This window comes from Lutjanus erythropterus, chromosome 5 (genome assembly GCF_056507025.1).
Source record: "Lutjanus erythropterus isolate fLutEry1 chromosome 5, fLutEry1.hap2, whole genome shotgun sequence".
Taxonomy (NCBI): domain Eukaryota; kingdom Metazoa; phylum Chordata; class Actinopteri; order Lutjaniformes; family Lutjanidae; genus Lutjanus; species Lutjanus erythropterus.
In genome coordinates this window covers 34,438,156-34,459,476 of record NC_139321.1, presented here as the reverse complement: position 1 = coordinate 34,459,476, position 21,321 = coordinate 34,438,156, and the positions used below count along the sequence as shown (strand labels likewise).

Sequence of the window (21,321 nt, the reverse complement as noted above, 5' to 3'; positions counted from 1 at the left end):
TATCAATAAAATATTTATTTAATAAAGTTTAGAGGTTATGATGGTTGCAGCAAAAAATCAGCAGCCTTATAAAAAGTAGGCAGAGAAATCTATAGCCAAATAATCACAAACTCACTAAAGGGATATTGCACATTTGATGTAAAAATGATGGGAGGGATAAGATCAAATGAAGTATTTACATATTTGCAAGATTTATTCTTTTTCTATATACAGCACTCCTTTGACTCCATATAGGAACACCCGAGATCTGCAGAGAGAGAGTGAGAGAGAAGCTCAAATGAACTATATATTTACAATCTATAGGATCCTGATCCAGAGAGGAACAGTGAGAGGAGCTCACTCGCTCTTTGAAAAGTTCAAATTCAAAGAAAGTTTCCGAAAGTTTTAGTTACAGCTGAACTTCTCCTGCGGCGAGCGGCATCCTGTCTGTCACACACACCGACTGCCTGCGCACGGCTAGACAGGGAGATACTGAGGAGAGCACATCGAACTTATCTATTTGCGTGAGCCAAGACTTGCGAAAATATTAAACACGTTTGATTTTTTTTTTTTTTTTATCGGAACGCCAAGACAGGAAAAAGACTGACTGAAGACAGCGCAGACTGAGTTCGGGAGCACGTCTCAACTCCAGCAAGATTCTTATGATTTTATTCCAACATTTGAAATTTGTCTGCCAATCAGATCGCTTCGAAAGTCATTAGATGGAAGACCGACATTATTGTAATGCGGTGTTTAAAACCAGGAAAAGACACTTATGCCATATCACGATATACAGACATCCAAAATGAATAATATTGGTATGTTGCTCAGCCCCAAGTTATTTCTAATGAACTGAAACACAAACTTGAATAGCATAGATGAGAAGTCTTGATCCCATGACGAAACAATGGATCAGGAGTTTTTAATTTAACATTTTTTTCATCGCCGTGACAAATGCTGGTTTTACACATCAGATAAATCTTTGACATTATTCTACTTAAGCTTTTGTTCTGCCCCATGATAACCAAGACCACTCCATTTAAAGGCCTCAATTAGCGGGCGACGTCGAAGTGATCATGTTCTCAAGTGCCGAAAAGACATTCAGATCTATTTAAGTGTGTGGAATGCTTTTAATAAACCCCTCAGGTTTCTCTTACTAACCACTTGGCTTCATGGAAATAGTTTTTTTTGTCATATTTTCAATTAGAAATATTCCAATGAATTTCATTATAAAATGAATTTCCGTGTCCCTTAAGAGACCAATGCACATATACGGTAATTATTCTTGAGCAGTACTTAATCCTTTGTTTAAAATAGGCTACACCAGAATGTCTGAAATTAGTATTTTTGACGCGTTTAGGGCGAGAGCTATGTGCTCTATAAGTGCTCTGATGGATAAGATGCAGGTAGGCACCTGCTGTTACATATGTATGTCCTTTGGAGCCCACTTCAGCGTTTTTTTTTTCACTTATATTCAATGAGATTCAGCTAGAACAGTCGTTATGACACTTCAGAATGAGTCTTTTGAAGGCCTGCCCAGCCACACGTTGCAGTTATAAATGTACTGTCAATCCTCATTGGATTCATGTGTCAAGGGAGTCCTTTGGCGAAATGAAATTATGTCTCGGCTCCAAAATCATCATGTGGTACAGTGTCCCACAGACAGTACATTTTCCTGATGGAAAATGTGTTAGAATTGTTCTCGGGGGCGAAAAAGAATAGCAGAGGTAATCCAGGCAGGATTTGGTTTGTGTGTGTGTGTGTGGTTGTTTGTGTGGGATGCACATGTAAATCATGAGTCAGACAGTCATGTTTCACATCAGAGGAGGAAAATTGAACTTTTTTTTTTTTTTTTTTTTTGCGCACCAGCCTCAATGTCAGGATCGTACCAGGACTGATTAGTCATGTGTAAGACACCAGCCAACTAGCCCTTTGGAATAGAAAGGAGCTTGCAGTGCTGGTTGGTTACCTGCCAAAGTGGATGGTGCTGTAGACAAAGTGGTAATCCTCAAGACGTATTTTTTTTCCCTTTCTCTCGTGTGTTTTCCTTTTCATTTATTTTGCCAACATCTTTAGTGCCAAGCACACATTTCTGTGGTGATTCCAGAGTTCTGCATTTCCTCTTATTTTAGGTTACTGTATTAAACTGCTGCTGCTGCTGCTGCTGCTGGCAAACATGGAGTGCATCTGTTCCAGATGATGTTTGCCAGCAAATGTGAAAGCTTTCATGAACAGAGGATGGATAGTGACGTGTAATCTTAATCATTGGTTCTCATCTTGGGGTCTGTGCCCCCCTAAGGGAAGGCAGCAAAAATCACAGGGGGTCCCCAATGCCCTATATCGGTCAGGGTGCAATTAATACAGTGTATTTTATTATTATGTTTTCAGTAATATGAAAGGTTCTGCTCCGTACTACCTGTTTAGGGCTGCAGCTAACAGTTACTTTCATCATCGATTAATCTGTCAGTCATTTTCTAGATTCATTGATTAGGTGTTTAGTCCATCTTTTAAAAAAATCTGAAAATAGTGAGAAATATATATCACTGTTTCCCAAAGCTCAAGTCTTTGGGCTTTTCTCAATAAACTGAGTAAGTTGTTTGGACCATAAAATGTCAGAAAATAAATGTGAAAAATGTTGGATCACTGTTTCCCAAAGTCCCCCAGTGATGTCACAGTCACAGGGCCGAGACTTCATCTGCTCTGAGGTTGTCAAAATAAGATTTGCACATGCACATTTGCATTAATGCTTTTTTTTTTTTTTTGTCCTTCCTCAAAAATTGTAGGCTACTTAGTCGGCCACCTGACCCCTCAAGCTCTGTGATAATGAGTCATTATTATTCTTTGCTAAGGATGAGTGTGTGTAAGCCTACTCTGTTGGGTTGTTAAAGGAGAAATCTGTAATTTATTTATTGTTATAAATCACAAATTTACTGTGATATGTCATCAGAGATCACAATTTAGTAACACTTTCAGTTAAAATACTCACTTCTCTGACAACATCACTACAGCTGCGCTTTTGAAATTTCTATTCCAGGCTGGAATAACTGTTTTTATTTGCCTGTTTCACATTAATTAGAGCTCAAATTAAAGCTGAATGTTCATCGAATGACTAAGTGTCTGTATATAAGTTGCAAGAAATCATCACTAATCTTTTAGAAAGCGTAGATGTTTATAACAGTTAAATTGAGCAATATGTTAATGGAGTCTGGCAGGCAGTGAGACAGGCAGTCACTGAACTCAAACTCCAGAGCAGAGAGTTTTTGTTTTCAGGATAACTGGCTTAACTTTACATTGACAGACTATGACAGTTATGAACAGCTGATCAAGCACTCGTCCTGACTTTTTATTGTCAGTTTACGATTTTCTGTGCATCTTGTTCCTGCAGTGTTCCTGCAGCCTGTTGAACAATTCAATTCTACTATAGCTACATTAGGATATATTAGGATTTTAACCTACTTAATATTAGGAGTGTGTATTGATCAGGATCGATATGTCGATTCAGTGTTCAACAATCTAATATGAGCAATGCAAAGTGAAAATATTCCCTATAATGTTAGATATGCCTTTATTTTGAAATTCCCATGTCACAAAAGTCTGGAAGAATTCAGTCATAAAATTGTCAAATCATAATTTAGTTGCTTTCTGTGAGTTGACAAAAATGTAACTGAATGTTTTTGATGGATACATGGTAGCCTCTGATACTGGTCGCAGGCAGCTGATTTGGCAGCACTTTTTGATCTGCAAATACTGAATCATTGTCCAAATAATCAATATAATATCATATTGTGATATTACTTATTTAACATACTGTCCATGGCCCCAACTGCTGGACTATTTTTTGCAATTGCTACATATTACTCCTTTAAAAGAAAAAAAAAGTTATACTAGGAAATAAGACATTCATCAAAGGTAAAGGTTCTAAGAATGGAAACGGTTATAACTGATGTTAATTTTTGACAATGAAGCCTTGGAATAAAACATTATTCTGTGTATGTGTACACACTGTGGGGGACTCAGCTTTTCTTAGATAGAAATAGTGGGGCCCCAAGGAAAAAAAGGTTGGGAACCATTGATCTAAATACTTATTCATATAAAAGATCATTACACATTGCAAATGTAACCTTCAGTGGCTAAAATACACAAGGATTTGGCTTGCAGTGGAACATGTCCTCACCACAATTGTGCCTCAAGATTAAAGGCCGAGAGTTAGACTCCTAAAACCATCTTAAATGTATGTACATAAAAGCTAAGCTCCTTTTAAGCCCAACCTCATCAAACTCGTTAAATATAGTCAATTCCATGTGTAAATAATCTAAGCACACTGAGGGAGTGACTCGAGATGGCACCATGCTGATCTCCGTGGGCAGGGCGGCACAAGGAAGCTCGCCTGAAATACCATCACACGGGCACGGAGCTAGCTGTACCAGAATAGCACCTGCTAGCAGGCCCCCTGACGAGAGGGCAGGTGGCCATTTCGGGGGAGAGCGACGGCGACGGCGGCAAGCGTGAAAACGAGCCACTTTGACTCCCGCCACATCTGTAGTCTTTTTTTTTTTCCCTTCTTTTTTTTGGGGGGGCACGGATTGGAAAGAAGCAGCCTGATTATTCCAGCTCTCACCTTGAAATGCTAATGCTAACGCCGAACAGCGGCTAATAGACAGATTACATATTCTGAGGGTTTCGATTTGCATTGTTTCTAGTATGCTCTCTCACCCCTCCAGCTGGAGCTTAGCCGGAGACAAATCCACCCACTCTCTGTTTAGTCTTTTGTCCTCTGTGAGGATGTTTTCAAATGTCATCCTGATGACAAGCAATGTTGTGAGAGCAGAGGAGACCAGGGTGGCTGCTGCTTTTGTGTTCCACGCTCCTCAATGGGACAGACAGGCGTGCACGCAAACACACTGCGATCGCGCTGACACGCAGCCATTCATTTGCTCACTTTCCCTCTCAGTCTCACACTCTCACTCACAGCACAGCACATTGCTATCACTGGGGCTGGCTGGATTAGCATAGTAATGTGCCTTGTTGCATCACACTGGCTGTAATCAATTACAGCCGGTCATCCAGTGTGTATAGCTGCAGACATTTACACTGGTCCGCTGTTTGTTAATCATGTCCAACAGCATTTCATCTTTAGACCCCTTCACTCTGCTCTTTGGAAAAAAAGAAAAGAGGCCGGCATGAAAAACATCAGCAGCGGAATTGCTTTAAATGCTGAGCGCAAATAAACGACCAGCGCATGAATTTGTCTCGGTGATGCTGATACACTGTAACTGAAAGTTGTCAGACTCTCTCTACACTCTGTTATGCAAAGCAAAAGTGATATAAATGACTGAAATTTAGCTGACTTTCTAGTTTTAAACCACCCGCCGCGTGCCATATGTTTCTGGTAATTATGCGTGCATTCAGATCATTCAGTCAACTAACTTGTGCAAATGTTCAATCAACTTCACCGCGCAAATAAACACTGTTTTGTGATTTGTTTACACGTTTTTAGTTTACAAGTTTTTCCTGTTTAGTACACTTTTCATTGTCATAAAAGGTTCTGGAGTGATTATTTTCATACTAATTATTCCGTATTTCTTGATTTATTGATAAGTTGTTAGGTCCACAAAATGGCTAAAAATGTTGATCACTGTTTCCCAAAGCCCAAGATGACGTCCTCAAATGTCTTGTTTTGCCCTCAACTCAAAGATAATCGGTTTACTGCCATAGAAGACTTAAGAAACCATAAGTTTTTTTGACCATTTGAGAAGCTGAAATCAGAGAATTTGTACAGTTTTTTTTTCTTCAAAATGACTCAAAATGATCAACTGAATATCAAATTAGTTGGCAAATAATTTGATGATCAACTAATTGTTGCAGCTCTACAGCTAACTATTTTTATCATCAATTAATCTGTTCATCAATCAGTTGTGAAAAATGTTGAAAAATGTTGATCTGTGTTTCCCAAAGCCCGAGCTGACATCCTCACGTCTTAATTTGTCCATAACCCAAAGATATTTAGTGAACTGTCATAGAAGACTTAAGAAACCAGAAAATATTCCCATTTGAGAAGCTGAAATCAAAGAATTTGGACATTTTTTTCTTCAAAGATAACTCAAAATGATTGATTGAATATCAAAATAGTATTATCAATTATCTGCCGGTAATTTTCTCAATTAACCAATTAGGTTTTTTGACCATAAAATGTCAGAAAATGATGAAAAATGTTTTTCAAAGACCCTTGTGGTGTCCTCAAATTTCTTTTTTTGTCCCCAGTCCAAATATATTCAGTTTACTGTTGCAGATGATGTAACAAACCTGAAAATATTCATTTTCGAGAAGCTGAAGTTAGAGAATCAGACATTTTTTCTTAATAGCTCACAGCAACTCGACTCTCAAAATATCTGCAGATTTATTAATAGTTGACAACTGATGCAGTTAGATCTAATCCAGATAATTTTCTTTATTTAAATCAAATAATAAATTGTCAGAAAGTTGTGAAAAATGTTGGTTAGTGCTTCCCATTTTAATTTTTTCTTATTTCTTAAAATACCAATTAATTTAATCATTGACAACTTATAGTTTAATTGACTAAACATTGCAGCTCTAGTGTTCATAGCTCCAGTGTCTTTGACTTGGAGGCCATTAGAGCATCATGTCTTCATATCTTTACATGAACAGGAGCCCGGGTACATTGAGACCTTTATTTACAGGCAGAACTGTTCTCACATCATCAGTTGCAATCGTCACCTCCCTCAAATAGAGTAGTCACATACGGAGACACACACAAACACACGAACTCGCTCGACCACGTCCCTTTCTGTCTGCCTCATCAAATTGCATCCACTTACACTTAACTCCCCAGATAGCTGTGTCTATTTGCCTGTGTGTCTGACTACACGTCTGCCGCCTCCGACGTTGTGCAAGTTTTGACCTCAATTCACAACCAACTGCGTATTATAGAGTCTGCGGCAGCTACAGCACAGATTGTTCCAGATTGAAGAATCTGAACTTCTTCAGGTTGCAGACGGCCGGAGCATTGTCATTCCAGCAGTGACACGTGGTAACCTTTAAATGGAATCCCTGTCTGTCCGCGACCGCACGTGTCAATCGGGGCATCGAGGAGCCAGACGATCCAAATCTGACATTTGTTCTTTCACTGGAGAATTGATCAGAGGACGATTTATCCCAGAGATATCCCCACCGGAGATAGGAAGTACCTGAAATATCAGCGGCGGGGCTGAAATATGAGCGATGCATTATGGTGTAGGTTTATGATGTGTCCTTTGTAAAACAAATCTGTTCAAAGTATTCCATCAGTTGTCTGATCAACTTGCTTAACACCCCATTTACACTTGGTATTAAAATGTGATGAGTATCCGGATACATTAGCCAGATTGTTATATGTGTTGCATTTACACCTGCCTAAGATGTGAACACAATGCAAGCCAAAGTACCTCCAGATGTGGTCTAGCAGATCTGATCCGATCCTAATCACATCTGGATAACATATCCAGATACAGATTGTCCAATTTAAGAATATGATAGTCAAAGGTAGAATATGCAGAACAAAGTAGTGAATTAGAGAAACAAAACATTATTTTTTAATGATTCTAAAACACTAATAAACATGCCCACACCTCTGCACAATGCTAGGTTGGTAGTGATATTGATGATTAATTGTTAAATGATTAATTACCATTATGAGTTTAGCTGATTAAAAATGTATTAACCGACACTGTATGTTTTGTTTACCATTTCTCCAGAGCTCACAGATGGTCTCATGATATGGTTTGGTCTGCCTTATTAGTGTAGAATGGCAGTTAATTGTGCCCCATTTGACATTTTTGTTTGGAGAGTAAGGACAAGAACAGACAATTTGAGCAGAAGCCTTATTGTTATTTTAAAATCTGTTCATTTAAATTGTTTGTGTTTCATGAATTAATATTTTGCAAAACTATTTTGTTGCTAGAATTGTTCAAGTAAAGCTAAGAAAAAGATGTGGGTTTTTTAAATCTTACTAATTGTTAATGATTAAAGGAGCAATATGTAACAATTGAGCGAGTTGTACAGATTTCTCTGAGATGTTTGCAATCTGCAAGCTCACCACTAGATGCCACTAAATCCTAGAGACAGGCCCTTTAAATATCAATCTTTGATTATGAGTCAAATCATACAATGTCAAGTCAATCTGGTCATACATTATTATTTCAAGGAAATGAGAGAGATATTCTCTAAATATAATGAAGCCTTGACTTAACTGCAGAAATGCCAAAATTTAGTATTTAGAATGGAGATGCAGATGGACTAATTAGATAATTACACATAATCCCAGACAATCCTATTGACTTCTTACTTTTCATCCAAAATATCTTTTTCTTTAACAGAGAAATGAGTTGCAAGTTGGCGTCAAAAAATTGTACTGCAGTCCAAACAGTGATTTGGAGCCATACACAATATATTAAATAGTTCAAATTCCTTTTAAATATGCAGTCTATGGTTGAAGCAAGTTGTTTCCTGCTGCCCCCTCCTCCCCAGACTCAAGGAAGCTCAGGCAGGCTGCAGGAACACTGCAGGAGCACGAGACGAGCACAACATTGCAATTTGTCAATTACAAGCAGCAGTGAGTCCTGCACTCTAACTTGATCAGCTGTTTATAATGGTCAGTTCTCTGTCAATATAAAATTAAGCCCTTTATCCTGAAAACAAAATCCCACTGCTCTGATACACACTCTGGAGTTGGAGTTCAGTGGCTGCCTGCCTTCTGCCTGCCAGACTCCAGTAACAAACTGCTCAGTTTAAATGTTAAAAACAAATACTCCTTCTAAAAGAATAATGATGACTTCTTACAACTCATAAACAAAAACGTTCTGCATTAATTTTAACTCTAATTAACGTGAAACAGACAAACGACAACAGAACACCGTGGCTGTGGCATAGCATTGAGAAGTGATTATTTCAACTTAGCAAGTTTCCTTATATCTGATACATATCATTGTCATTTTATAATTAATTACAATAAATATATAATAAATATAAATTATAAATATCTCATGTAATTGATTATTGATTGTTTCACACCTTATTTCAACAATCAGTTAAGAAAAATGCAACAAATCTGCTAGAAGCGATCCTCAGTCTGCTCTGCCTGTGTGTGTGTGTGTGTGTGTGTCTCTCTGCAGCTCTCGCAGACAGACAGCAGAGGAAAGAGACAGAGACAGCATGTAATCATTTGTCGCTATGTTTTTATAGAGTCCCGACCTCAAAACCTGCGCTGCTGTATTGGCTGAGCGCTGCCAAACTGGCTGAGGCTCAGAAACGTCCCAAACACAGCAAAATATGAGAAAATAAGAAACAAACAGAGGGCTACAGGGTGTGTGCAGACACAGTCACCAGAACACACACTTATAGGGATGATTGAGAGGGATTATGTTTATACGTTGGTTTGTGTTTTGTGTTTTTTTTTTTTATATTATGCCTTTTAATGAACAGTTTTCGGTGCATTAACAGTTTCAATAAAGTATGTTGACCACTTTGGCCGCTCCTATCACATTATCTGGGAAACTCTGATTAGTGAATGTGTTTAGTCTTTAACTGCTCAGCTTCAGATTATGCACCCAATTAGCCGTTTTCAAGCTCTTTTAGTGCACAAGATTCACAGTCAGGATTTAAAAAAGCCTTTACAAAACTTACACGGAGACTTCACAGATGCCGCACAAATAATTGATGAGCAAACACAGCTTTATCAGTTTATTGATGTATTTAAATTAGCTGTTTCCACGGCAACCCATTCCTCCTGGGATCTATAGAAAACAAGAAACACTGTAAAAGGTTGCATAAGAGTTCTAGCAGAAAGTGGATCCTATATTTTCAAGAGTAAGAAGGGAGGACTGTGCTTTCTCTGGCCATTACTCTCTGAAATTGAACTAATTCATGATTTTGCACAAGTTTTTTGTTTTAAAGTGACGTTTATATAACTACATTTTCACTTTTATTCATGCTTTTTTACTGCTGCATTGGCATTTAACCTCTTATACAGTGCTTTAAAGTTTTATTTTGGTTGGAGAAATTGAAACGCAAATCCTTATCTTGTTTTCTGGGATTGCCCTGTTATGAAAGACTTTTCGAGAGGGATTCATGGTGCATTGCAAGATATTTTCAGATGTCCATGGAGAGTATGACCTTTTTTTGGACTCCTATCTCAGTTGGAGAGCCCGGCTTTGAATGCATGGATGGACATTATATTTGTGTCATGCTGAAAAAACTGGGTTAACTATGCAGCGCTCAGTAGGCCAGGCTTTATTTTCACAGAGGAAACAATAACTCCCTAACTCTACTTAGATTTCCATGTCTTTTTTAATTTTTAATTTCCCTTCTGTTTGTTACAAATCTCAAAATAGGGCTTTTCAAGCAAACATAAATGAATGACACACACAATATTTGAAACTCACTTTTAGGAAATGTGTGTGCTGAATGTACTCCTCAGCTTTTATTTTGGTAACAGCAGATCGCAAGAGAGTAAACTTGGACGAGGAAGTGAATTTGTAGCCCCACTTTATTTACCCCATCTTGGGCCAGGTACCTCCAACTGTTCCTGTTGAAAAGATATGACTGTGGTGGTGCTGGGCAGGTGCTCTCAGGTGTAATTTTGTGTTCAACAGCGAGTGTCAAGCAGCCCCTCAACTGAATAATAAAGTTTGTGTTGTACAAATTGTTTATCCATTTTTTTTTTAGAATTATTAATTAGCACAAGTCTTGTTTTACAATCAAATATCACTGAACTCCTAATGTAATCCTGGTGAAGACTTTAATACTTTAATTTAAAGTTTTCCATTATTTGAATACAAGAGGGACCGTTTGTTTTAAGTGTGTATTTTTTTTATTTTTAAATCAGAAATGGACAGATTCTACAGTTGTGGATTGGAATAGCATTTGTAATGCTTGGTCAATCTGTTCAATTTCCCTGGCCGGCCCCTTAAGCCTGGAGGCATTTGGGTATTAATCTCTAAGTAGTGGCAAGAGTGGCAACAAGGCTTAATTCATTTACTTAAGAGCTTTTCACGTGGGGTTTAAAAGTTAATAGGACGATCACTCCGTAGTGCATTTGATTAAACCCTCTTAATTACCCCAGGTATAATGGGCTATTAGCAAAGGCCCAGTTGTAAAAGGGCAAGTGGGAGATGATTGTTTTTATGAGGTACTTTTTGTTCACCTCTTCCAATGTCAGGATTATACTGAATATTAGAATATAACCCAGTTCCTCTTGCAGCGTGATACACATGGGAGTATGTGCGATTGTAGAGTATATTGTATTTGGGTGATTTATTTTTTATTATTTGTACAATTCCTTTTTCTCCCTCTGCAGACACTTCCTTTTTAAAACGGGCACAGGAACGACACCTTTCTTTGGCGCAGCGGCCCCTGGTTACACCATGGCGACGGGGACGGTTTACTCCACGCCTGCGCGCCCTCTGCCCAGGAACAGCCTGTCCAGAGGGGCTTTCAAGTTCAAGAAGTCGCCCAAACACTGCTCCTGGAAGTGCACCGCCCTGATCGCCGTGGGGATAGCTGTGGTCCTGTCCATCATCCTCTGCTACTGCATAGGTAAGCCTGAGATCAGGCTGTGTGAGCACTGCTGTGTGAAGTTTGACAGATTTTAAAATCTAGTTGCATTTGATACTGTCGATAAGGAGGAGATTCACAGGTTATCTGGTCTCAAATCTCAAACAGTCAAATTACAACATTAGAAAAAAACAGTGCATGACAGATTATGGGACATTATTAAGATTATCATATTAATGAGAGCTACACAGCTGCTGGTTTTGTCTCCACGCACACATCTCTGGAGTCTGTCTTACAGTACAGGTTGTCAGACTTTTACTTTAGACTTGACTTTACACTTAAGCCTTGAAAGTAAAAACATTAATTCATGTCAGTTTGAGATTTCAACAAAACCCTGTAACAGAGGTTTTCACAGTTCCAAAAACTGTGCCTGAACCCAAAAAGACCTGGAAATGTACAACCTGGAACTGAACCAGGTGCATTTATTAATGGAAAATTGGAACCTGGTCGCATTCAGAACTGAGAAACGCCAGAACTGGACCCGAACCAGAAAGCTGGGACCTGCATCCATAATTATTGATTTTGATTTTGAGACCATGGATTTTGATACCAGAAAAAAATTGAGTTCAGAGACTTTGTTTCCTGCATTCTGGTGACAATTAAAGAATGAAAATAACATAATAAGAAGTACGCTGCAGAATACAGAATAATTCATCCCTCTAGTGTGTGCCTGCATAAATATCTGGCATAAACTTTCATTCATTTACTTTTTTGCCCCTGCACTTAAAAAGATTTTTTTTGCTTTAAAACCTTTGAGAAATGGGAATTCTTTATAGGAGGTCTAGTCTGGTGTACAGTAGTGGTATTGTTGTCCAGATGGAAACAGTAGACTTTTGGAAAGTCTCATATAGGGCTTATACCTGTTGTACAGTGTCAGAAACAGGTGATAAGGTGATAATGAAAAGCAAAAAACGGTGTGAAAATTTGTCAGAAATCGGGGAAGAATAGGAGAATTGCAATGCCAGGAGGAAATAGGGAGAGGGCAGTGAAAAACGTGAGTCTCCTTGAAAAAATCAAGATGGTTGGCACGTACATGCCTGGACCCATGCAGAACCTTAATCCAGCTGGGAGACACAGATCCAATCGGTCACAGCTGATTGCTACTACCAACTTAATGTTCACAAATTGTCAAAACAAAACTTTGTGCCTTACTTAATGTAATGTCAGTAGCTGTATCCCCTGTGCCGGGCTGTGATGCATATAATCCATCCTACAACAAGAAAGTTGATAAGATACATCCAGGTTTTCTGTTATTTTACACACAACATTGTTATCATGATCAGGGCTGTCTGATCATGGCTGGGTCTTCTACACATTATGTTAAACACACTTGTGGTAATAGAACAGGACCTGATCTGGACCCAACTGACTGTGTAAAATGTGTCTCTGAACCTCCACCCTGTAACAATCAACAGTAAACAACACAGCAACTGTCAGTCCCTTCATATTTAGTTATTAGCATTGAAGGGACTTGGTGGAAGCAGTGGGAAAAAAACACACAATTAGAACAGCTTTCAAATGAAAATGTCAAAACCATAAACCATGCCATTTTAATGGCCAGCATTCAGTCCTGAAAGTCTTTTCATCTTGACCGGCAGTTTGTTTATGAAGACTTGTGAGCTGCTGTCGAGGAGTTAAAGCTGGGTTCGGGATCCCAGAGACTTCATGACTGCTCATGTCTCTCTTTCTGTCTCAATCAGACACACTCTTACTGTCTCGCCTTCACCCCCGCGGTCTCCCTGACTCTTAATCTGTACGGTTGACAACCCGTTAGCCTCATCAGTTCAGGGCCACACTCCTACCAGCCTTTTATCTACAACTGTCCTTCAAACTCACAGGCGACACCAGCTCCATGGTGCCAATTAAAAAAAAAAAGTCCTCTCTTTTCCTCCTCACGTTGGTCCACTTAGAAGGTTCTGTCCCTGATCGTGTCTGGAGGCAGTTCAGGAGGTGAAAATCTTATAAACTGTTCACTTTACCAGATATTCTAGCTGAACATTTTTTACCGACTGAGACTTTCCCTTTGATTCTCCGTAGGGGCAGCACAGGGAGAAATCTGCCTAAATGTCTGAGCCAGGCATGCAGATATTTTTTCTAAAAGCCCAAACGCACTGAAAGTGATAATTGACGCACGTCAGTTGATGCACATATGGTGCACTGCAGGCATCAAGTTTGAAATGCCAACACCAGAGAACCGGCAGTACTTTGGGAACAGGTCGCTATTTATATGTAGACAGACACAAGTTTGCATTCTTTACAGATACCACTGTTCTTCTGTTAAGATAACCCATTTATTTTCTGTATTTGTATTTGAATAAAAGTTATATGAAGTGCCGATGCCACAGAAAACCTGTTTAGTATTATTAGGGCTGAAAAATCTTTCAGTCAACATTAGTAATTATTGATCATTTTTATGACCACTTTTAATACAGACCAGGAGAAAAGAAAGGTTGATTTTTACCACTTTATTTTGCATTTAGCCACCTTATCTCTTTGTTTTTAAATCCACACAGATAATAGCCTTAATAGACCTCAAATAAAAAACAACTGGCATACTGTCGAGCTGACCTGTCCTTTTTTTTTATTAACAATTTCCTCACCATCTGCACTCATTTTCTCACTCCATGCTGTTTCTGCTGTTATGTCACTTGTCGATGGTGGAGCTGAACAACACTAATTGGCTGTTTGCGTGTCAGTCGTAGGACGCTCCATTATCAAGGGAAATGATGTCGTGTGCTGTTTGAGCGAGTGCATATTTATTATGTGCCTCCACTGTGGTTTGCATGTATTGCATTTAAGTGAACACTCTATTGAACAATTTTCTTATTGCTGTTGATGATGTTTCCATTGCCTATGTTGTTTTATTGCATAGGCTGAAGCATTATTATCAATAATTTATTTCTTTAATAAAACATTGTCTTTTGGTGGGAAAAATTGTTGCCTTTTTACCACTTTTAGCTCTCTCCAAACAGTTAAAGTGGCTGTAGAAAAAAACAGCTTTGGTGCTTATTTGACCCTCCAAAATCAAAACAAGTCTGTGGTGCCTCCAAGGCATTTTGATGGGTCTCATTACTGTTTTGGTGCACGTCTAGTCAATTTAAAACAATAGGTGCGCCTCAAGGCGTGTGTGTCAGATGCTTTCAGTGTGTTTGGGCTTTAAGGGATGACACTTTGTGTGGAGCCGGTGTTAACACCTTTTTCACAGCAGCTATTTTGATATGAAACAGTAAACATTGGTGTTACCAATGATACTGATTAAGGTTCCGTTCCATTCATGTCAAACAGAGTCGGGGTGCTGCTGTTGTGCATGTTGGCTCACTGGGAAGGCTGTGCTTCAATAAATGGAATGGGACCTTAATTGCAAACCCAATTCCAAAAAAGTTGGGACGTCTATGTAAAAAGTAAATAAAAACAAAATGCAATGATTTGCAAAAAATTTTTGAGCTCTTTAAATTGAATACAGTACAAAGACAAAATATTCTTTATTGATCTTTATTGTTTTGTGTAAATATACACTCATTCTGAATTTGATATCTGTGTTGCACATAAATTGGGACAGGAGAATGTTTACCACTGTGTTACATCACCTTTTCTTTAACAACACTCAGTAAGCATTTGGGAACTGAGGACACTAATTGCTGAAGTTCTGAAAGTGAAATTCAGATGTTCAACGGCCCAGGGTCTCTGTTTTCATATTTTGTGCTTCATAACGCACCACACATTTTCAGTTGGAGACAGGTCTGGACTGCAGGCAGGCCAGTCTAGTATCTACACTCTATTAATACAAAGCCACGCTGTTGTGAGACATACAGAACGTGTCTTGGCATTATCTTGCTGAAATTAGCAGGGACATCCCTGAAAAAGACGTCTGTATGGCAGCATATGTCGCTCCAAAACCTGCATGTACCTTTCAGCCTTAACATGTGTGTTTACCCTACTATTTCATATCGATATAGCTGCTGTAAAAAGGTTTTATTAGACGCCGACAGCATGTGATGTAACATCCTTATGCTATCTATTTGAAACAAATCAACCATTCATCCAGACAGAATTAACTATATAGTGGGTTTCTGGTATAAATATTGCCACCGAATACTTGTTATTGTCTGATGTGGAGGTGCAGCACAAGCTGTCACCTGTGTGCATGAAAACCAGTAGTTTTTGTGCCAGAAGCGACATTTTCCTTTCAGTTCTAGAGAGAGAAAACATGACTCCATTATCTGCGGTGGCATTGGACAATCTTTAGACATGTCATTCGGTCAAACGGAACCAATGATAGACAAGCTGCCTGGAGTGAATGAAGCCGACATGCCTCTTAATCTGTGTGAAGTTTGATCGCTGCCAGGAGTATTTCTATTTCACTTCCTTTTCCCTTTTTGCAGAAATTGCAGATGTCCTGATATGATTCAGTAGAGTCGGTCTGCCTGAGCTCTCGGTCAGATATGCAGACATGGCCCTTGTGCAGTTTCCATTCCAACAAGGCATTCCTGTCTGTTTCCCTTTGACATGGGGCTGTGCATCATCCCCACACTTCTGATCCCCAGTTCACAGAACGACAGCCAATTTATGTCCTCGGGGGTTCCCGTTAAAACACAGGCGGAGAGGTTCAAATGGCCTGCACAGATGGCAACGTCAAAATGAAACACAAGTCGAGGAGCTGAACTTGTATAACAAAGGAAACGGTCCTAAACACTTGAACTTTAAAGAAGACCTTGGTGCACAAAGCCTTTGTTGTACTAGAACCGAAACTCGCTCATTCTGTCAAACAGGAAATGCTTTCATCTCAGGCAGAAAGATACACTAATGTTCATCCTCCTCCTCCTTGGGGCATTATTTCCTATGAGAAGTCTTTTTTTTTTTTTTTCACAGCGTGTGTCAGACCTGACTTCTTGCTAACCTTTCGAATCTTGACCACAGCTATAAACCCGTTACAGATTCATCTCTCCTCATGCCCTCCCTTGTCATCCAAGCCCTTAATCTTTACACTGTGCCTTTCTCCCCGAGCGGATATATAAGTATTCATCCAGCTTGGAGGCAGGGGAAATGTGACACAGTTGTATAAGGAGAAATATGGGGTTGTTGTGAAGATACTATAACCAGTGTTTTATTGGTGAATAGAGAGGGGAGTGCTCTCTTGGAGGAGAGGTCATAAATGGGCTAGATCAATATCAATATTCACAATCCTTTTATTGACTTAACTGTTTTGTGACTTGTTGCCGCTCATGATCTCGTATCATAAAATTAGCATGGATATATACATACTTTATATAACTTAGCTGCTCCTCTGTGTGCAGGCATTCAGTTGCTATTTTTATTTGCACTTGAGCTCATGACAGATCTACTCAGTTTACACAGGGAAACCGAGCAGAAACAGGCATTTGTTCAGCTGTTGTCACTAACAGTTCCAGCAGATTGGACTCATTTACTACATTTTCATCCCAACAATCACCAAGTTGTGTAATTGTAGACCTGTCGGATGTTTGGGAATTGTATTTTTGGCCTGATTCCAGAGCGTGGTTGGTTGCTTGGTGCTTCAGCTCCTTTGGTGTGTGTGTGTAGGTGTGTGTGCGCGCGAGTTAAACAGATGCAGCCCTCTGCCACTTGCCTCAGGTGTCTGAGAGTGTTTCCACCACTTCCTCTCTCTTTCATCCACCGCCAATTCACCTGCCAGGTGCAATGACTCAAATAGCTACAATGTGCACTCGTACTTTAATACTTCTCTACTGTCAGCTCACACAGCCCCATTAGTACAAAGACAAACTCGCACACAAGTACAGGCACACCTGCATCTGTTATACGTTAAAAAAAAGGAGGGTATTTGAAGTTTATTCTACCGCATTACTCAGTTTTGCCCTGTGATGAACTGATGACCCGTCCAGGGTGTGCTCTTTAAAATAATCAGGCTGGAATGTAGTGGGATCATGCAATCTTTTCTCAGTGACTTAATGGAGACATCTGTAATATATTTACTTCAGTAAAACATAAAATGACCATCATCAGATATTAAGGAAACATGCTAAGTTGAAATAACTCACTTCTCTGAAATTTCTAGTCTGGTCCGCAACTTGTGTTATTGCCCGCCCGTTTTACATTAATTAGAGTTCAAATTAACGCTGAATGTTCGTCTATTTATGAGTTATAAGAAATCATTAATAATCTTTTAGCAGTTGTACATCACATCACAGCAGTGAGTTTCTGTTTTCAGGATAACAGGCTTAACTTTACATTGACAGCTAAATAAACAGCTGATCAGCTTACACTGTAGGACTCCTCTTCACTTGTTATTGTCATATTACAATGTTGTGCTTGTCCTGCTTTCCTGCAGTGTTCCTGCAGCCTGCCTGAGCTTCCTCAAGTCTGGGGAGAAGCAGGCAAGGCAAAACATCTAGCTTTGACCAAAGACTGTATATTAAATAGGATTTCAATTTATTCAATATAGCATCAATGGCTCCAACTCCAGCGATTTGGACTCCTGTACTCATTTTTGGATGTGCAATTATTACAAATTGGTCCTTTAATGTAAATATATAAGTTTAATTCATTAATTGTGTAAATAACTATTTACCATTCTTAGTATTTATTTTCAGAACACTTAGAACACTTTAGAAAGTTCATTTAACTTCTTCTAACGTCTCTTTGACTTGAGTTAGATTCTAAAGAAACATGATCAGCATTTTAGCAGACCTCCATCAAACATTGTTCAAGAGTTAAAATTCTACTGAGACCCTTCTTTTTTGTAGTTTGAAGAAAAAAAAATTGGATGAAAATGTACTGCGAGTCTCTGCTGCATTTTAACATAAGTCGTGGGATTGTTTTCAAAATAATGAAAAAACTACAAACCATAATGAAGCTTAGTGTTGCATTCAGTCCCTACTCCCTAACACTTTTACACAATGTAATAAATTCACTGGCAGCAGTTTCACATATTGTCTTTGTGCCAGTGCTGGAAAAAAGTGACTCCAACCGGAGCAGCTGAAGCTTAAGTTGTGTGTGTGAAATGAAGAACTGAGAAAATATGAAGGGAAATCAAATGTTTGTAATGTTCTTAAATTGACTGAAAGTTGTTAGTTGAGCTAAGTATCTCAAGCTTATTGAACCTGTTTTCTTTATTTGACTAGAAAGGTTTGTTTTAAATCAATACAAAATTACCTTGACTTGTCTTTTCAAATTAGGACAGTCTGGAAACTATACTGAAATTAAAACAAATTTTTATTTTTACTCACCCAGTGTCAGCTGAGATTGGCTCCAAATTCACATTACTCATTTTCTGATGCTCTGTAGCTCATGCTGACATTAATATGATATTTCAGAAACTAAGTGATCAGATAAAATGTTTTTATGGAATTAATTTGTAGAATAATGTGCAGAACAGTCACTAAACTGAAACCCTGGCTGACAGACAACAGCAGCTCCTGTAATTCAAATGAGGCGCAAACCTGCTGAGGTGAGGCTTTCCAGCTCCACTGCTGCAAACTAGCCTGATTGGAAGGATTTCAGCAATTGTTCAGATAGAGGGAGGCCAATCAGGACCGAGTCCAGCTTTGATGCTCTGATTGGAGGCAGAGAGAGCATGTGGATTTTTGGAAATGCTCTTTAAATTGAACCGCACAAACAAAACCAAATGTGAATGTGCTCACTGAACATGTTTGATCAAAACGTTTAAAAGGAGAAGACAATCTACTTGTTTGTCTGACTTTAAATGTCAGACATATATAGAGAATATGTAATTAAAAGGTCTTTAAATGAAGCATCGGTTGTTTTTAGTTGATTTGCAAGAGTGTATCTCACAGATTTCTAATTTAAGAAGAGACTAATTCCTTGAAGCCTAAAATTGGATTGATCAGGAAAGGAGGGAATCAGTTGTTCATGTGTTTTTCAGCGGATGCCAAGCAATTGAAGTGATAGCTCTCATGAAACTATTGACACGGTGGGAACTTTTGGTTTTTAACAAGGCTGTTCCAGTTGCCAGAGGAGAGTGGATGATACAGGTGGCTCCACTTATCGGTGATGAGTGCTGTGTTGAAAAAAAAGAAAAAAAGACTGATAGTAATCTAATACCAATAGGAAACTCTAGAAATCCCACAGAGACTAACAGAAGGTGACATTGAGCTTGCTTCAATTGCCACAGGACCACAAAAACAAACCCCGCGCTGGTCGATCTCGTGTTAGAGATGCTGTCATTCTGTCTGAGTTTGTTGGAGACACTTTTTCCAGAAAACGGGAACATCTCATCCATGCTCTGAGCCGTGCAGCTCATATCGAGGAGTCCCCTGGGGACGTTTCTGGGGAGATGTGAGGCAGGTTCCAGCATAAAACAATGTTTATCTCAATAATTTTGAGGCTGTTGAGCTCCAAGTTGTTGTTGGCACACCGTGACTCCAGATGGGCCACCTCTCTGTCTGGTAAATCGACTAATTATGCTTGCTGACGAAGGCCATCAGAGTAGTGTCCTCTGCATATTTTAACAGAAATACTCAAGAAGTTTTACTCTCATTCATGTTTTTTAATTCTTAAAGTTGCATTGCTTTAAAGTATTACTTATTTTTATGCTTCTGCGACAGCTATGGCTGGAGGTGTTATATTTCAGGTCGTCCATCAATCTATCCATCCCATTCTTGTGGACTTGATATCTCAAGGACGCTTTGACAGAATTTCTTCAAACGTGGTACACATGTCCACTTGGACTCAAGAAGGGACTGGTTAGGTTTTGGTGGTCAAAGGTCAAAATTCAAGGTCACTGTGACCTATAGTCCATCTGTCCCATGCTTGTGAATGCAATATCTCAAAAATACTTTGACAGAGTTTCTTCAAACTTGTTACACTTGTCCACTTGGAATCAAGGATGAATTGTTTAGATTTTAATGGTCAGAGGTAACTCTGACTGAGACCACCATCACCCATAACTCAAGAATTCGTATGCTTATTATGACAGAATTTCACACAAATGGCTAACAGGGTAAAGTAAGTAGGTGATGACATTTTATATCCAAAAGGTTAAAGGTCAAACTCACTGTGACAACATAATGTTCTGCAAAAACATTTGAAGCTCTCTATCAGTCCTCTTTATTCCTCTGTAAAAATAGTCTCTAAATGAAGACAGCATGTTCCTCACTCAAAATTATTCACTGGAATCATACTTGTAAATATAGTGATAAATAATACACTTAATAGCTTTCATTAAATCCCTTCAAAGTCTCACTAAACATATTATACAAATATGGATGTAAACTGGAACTTGTTTGGTTGAAGGAGGCATACAACCATGAGGAGGTAATTGTGGTTCTTATGAAGAAGACACACAACTTTCACCTGTGGCATAATTACCACTGTGTTTTCCAGATAACAACACCAGCGAGAATCATGTGAACAAGATGGGGAATTTGCTGTGAGAGCCGCCAAGAGGATTTTCTTCCCTCCTGTTACATTTTCCAGTGCAGAAGGGTTTGTGCTTGTGTACATGAAATGCCATGTGGATGTCAGAGCTCAGAAAAACATCTTGTAAACTCACAAATTCAACCACCCATTCATTGTCAGTGGAGGTGTTCCGCAGGGCAAATTTTGACTTCGGAGATTAGAGGTTAGCTCTCCCAGCTTCTTGCTCAGGAAGAGAATTGCTCATGGCCCATAAATATTAATTGAACTGGCCTAGGCAGCAGGAATAACTTATGCAAATGCATAAATTGAGGGCTATTCACCTCAAAGCAATTTGTTGATGAGGTAAGTGGGGATTCAGGC

The 21,321-nt window shown here is 39.0% G+C and overlaps 1 protein-coding gene across 6 annotated transcripts in view; it reads left to right on the top strand.

Moving 5' to 3' along the window:
- Nucleotides 1–21,321, top strand: part of LOC146327214 (teneurin-3) — a 234,377-nt gene that overhangs the window by 114,537 nt on the left and 98,519 nt on the right. For all 6 annotated transcript variants that reach the window (XM_084719713.1, XM_084719712.1, XM_084719711.1 and 3 more), the window contains one exon: nucleotides 11,330–11,568. In XM_084719713.1, the coding sequence (XP_084575839.1) occupies nucleotides 11,330–11,568 (239 nt within the window). The remainder of the gene's footprint in view (nucleotides 1–11,329; nucleotides 11,569–21,321) is intronic.